This window comes from Montipora foliosa, chromosome 8, assembly GCF_036669935.1.
Source record: "Montipora foliosa isolate CH-2021 chromosome 8, ASM3666993v2, whole genome shotgun sequence".
Classification (NCBI taxonomy): Eukaryota; Metazoa; Cnidaria; class Anthozoa; order Scleractinia; family Acroporidae; genus Montipora; species Montipora foliosa.
Genome location: NC_090876.1, coordinates 17,723,669 through 17,726,168, shown reverse-complemented (window position 1 = coordinate 17,726,168; position 2,500 = coordinate 17,723,669). Strand labels below are relative to the sequence as shown.

Below are 2,500 nucleotides of genomic sequence, written 5' to 3'. Positions count from 1 at the left end.
AAATTGGCCCGCAAAGCGTGAGCCGGCGTGAGATCGAAGTTTTCAACCCGCAGGCGTAAGACTCACGCCTAAAAGGCGTGAGAGTTGGTAGGTGTACAGTATGTGAGCTGATAACCTTGATTGAGTGAACCAACGAGAAAGCTAGAAATGCCATATCCGAGATCTATGCACACTGAATTTTGACATCTAACATGATCTGTCTCAACACTGAACGGGCTCTGCTCACTGGGTATGTAAGCATTTGCGACCATATAATTTTATACAGTGATGGTAAATGTCAGGGTAAAGATGGAGTCATTTTAGGAAGCTTACTTGTATGGGGCAGAAGCTACTTTGCAACATTAATTCTCTGTATTCCGCGGCTCGCTAGACACTAGCGACGATTTAAAGAAGATAAACAAGGAAAATTTTCACGACGCTTGCATGCATTCTTCAAAATTAGCCTAGGATTAGTATCAGTGGAGACAACAAATATTCAAACGCTTGCTAAGATTTCGAAAAAAACGGACTATCTCTGTGCCTGAACATTTGTGGTTTTTTTTACTTACTTCCAGCGATTTTTCATTCCAATTCTCTAAAACTAAGTTAACATTTCATTTCGTCGCGATTTAACAGGGGCGTAGCGTGAGATTTAGAATGTGTACGCACATGAAGGATGTTTCGAGCGCCAGAGGCACTCCAAACTAAGGGGGTCTGGGGGCTTGCTCTCCCAGAAAATTTTAAAATTCAGGGTCTCACAAATGCCCTTTCCGACTATTTCCGAAGGACATTTCAATAAATAAATGCGAAGGAAAATGCTACCCCGGGCCTCATCTGAGTTTTCCGCAAGCTACAACACAAACAGGGGGTTTACAAGCAAAAGGGCAAGACGTCGCAAACTCTGTTATAACATCGTCATCATAACTGGTGATGAGAATGACACTGTAGGGGCCTCACAGGGCTTTTACTTATAGACCTTGTTCATAAATGGCGGTCAATTTATAATTCTTTTGTCGAAGTGCAAATTAGCCTACCAAGCCTCGATACCCTACAGTGAATTGAAAAGAATTCTTGCTCTAAAATGAGGCTTGGTAGGCTAATTTGCACATGAACAAAAGAATTATAAATGCGACCGCCATTTATGAATAAGGTCTATAACAAAATATTTTTAAAAATCCTTCCAATTTCTCAAGTACGCACGTGCGTATTTGCGTAAAGGACGCTACGCCCCTGTTTAAGCTTCAATTCATTCTCATTCTGAGATTAATTTTTTTTAACCAGTCTCTTATAATTTTTCAAATGAAAACCCGGGCGTTACCTTCGCGCGGCTTCGCGCGCTGCCATTCAAGGTGTGCGTGACTTCCCAAGCGTGACCTTTGGCGAAATCATCCACACCACATCACATGACAAGCATACGATTTGAGGAAGAGAAGAACATGGGTGTCAATGCGACTGGCTTGAGCTTCGCTATTTTCCTGGTTTTGTCCGGTGTTCATCTTTCATTCCCTCGTTCATTCACCATAGACTGGGAGAATGATGTTTTTCTAAAAGATGGTAAACCATTTCGTTACATCTCTGGAAGTTTTCATTACTTTCGTGTTCCAAAACCTTACTGGGAAGACAGGATGAAGAAAATGAAAAGCGCTGGCTTGAATACCTTGCAAACGTGAGTAAGAATAAAGCTTGAGATAAAGCAAATTCAAGTGAATACTTTATCCCTGACGTTTACAAGACTGTCTAAACTACAGTCTAGCTTTTTTTTTGTTGTTAAAAATAAATATAGAGATCGTCTGGCATGAATTTGGGGCGGAGATTGCAAGTGTCACTTGTACGCTTGTAATCTTTTTACTGTTTGTGTCTTCTTTAGTTACCTGCTTGTCTTAGGCTGTTGCCATGGTTTTCTGACCAAAAGACGATTTACATCTTCCCCTTATAATTTTTATTTTGATGTCACCCAAATTTACTCTATCGTGCAATGAACTCGGTGATCTGGTGCAAAATATTTTGACCTGCCAGTAACCTGCGATTTGCGAATGAATTGACAGAAGTTTACTTTGATCGTTGTGTAACAGGTAATAGAAGAACTGTTGTTTCAACAGATAAATAAATGATCATTTGAAACGATAAAGTGTAGGCGTATATTGACAGTTTATGTACCGTCAATATAGGCAAGTTGAGGTACACAAGGGGCAAATTTTTCCTGGATTTTGGCTCAATACAAATCATGAAGTTTTTCTGTTTTCTGTTAAAGTTGTTTTTGGCAATACTTTTGTTCAAAGACATAACTGGCAGAAAGCCAAAAAAGAGGAAAACGCAAATTAAGCAGCGAGCCTTGGTGAAGAAGTGTTCGTTTAAAATTGACTTTGACAAAAACACCTTTTTGAAAGATGGGGAACCATTCCGATTTATCTCTGGGGACATGCACTACTTTCGTATTTCACGATGTGATTGGATGGACAGGTTTACAAAACTAAAATATGCAGGCTTGAATACTGTTGCAACGTAAGTCAAAAGAGATCAA

At 39.8% G+C, this 2,500-nt stretch overlaps 1 protein-coding gene across 1 annotated transcript in view; it reads left to right on the top strand.

The window, feature by feature from the left end:
* The first annotated feature begins 1,380 nt into the window (after window positions 1-1,380).
* LOC137967882 (beta-galactosidase-like) overlaps window positions 1,381-2,500 on the top strand; it is a 23,779-nt gene continuing 22,659 nt past the window's right edge. Inside the window, exon 1 of the mRNA XM_068814482.1 lies at window positions 1,381-1,645. Within this exon, the coding sequence (XP_068670583.1) occupies window positions 1,383-1,645 (263 nt within the window). The 5' untranslated portion in view covers window positions 1,381-1,382. The remainder of the gene's footprint in view (window positions 1,646-2,500) is intronic.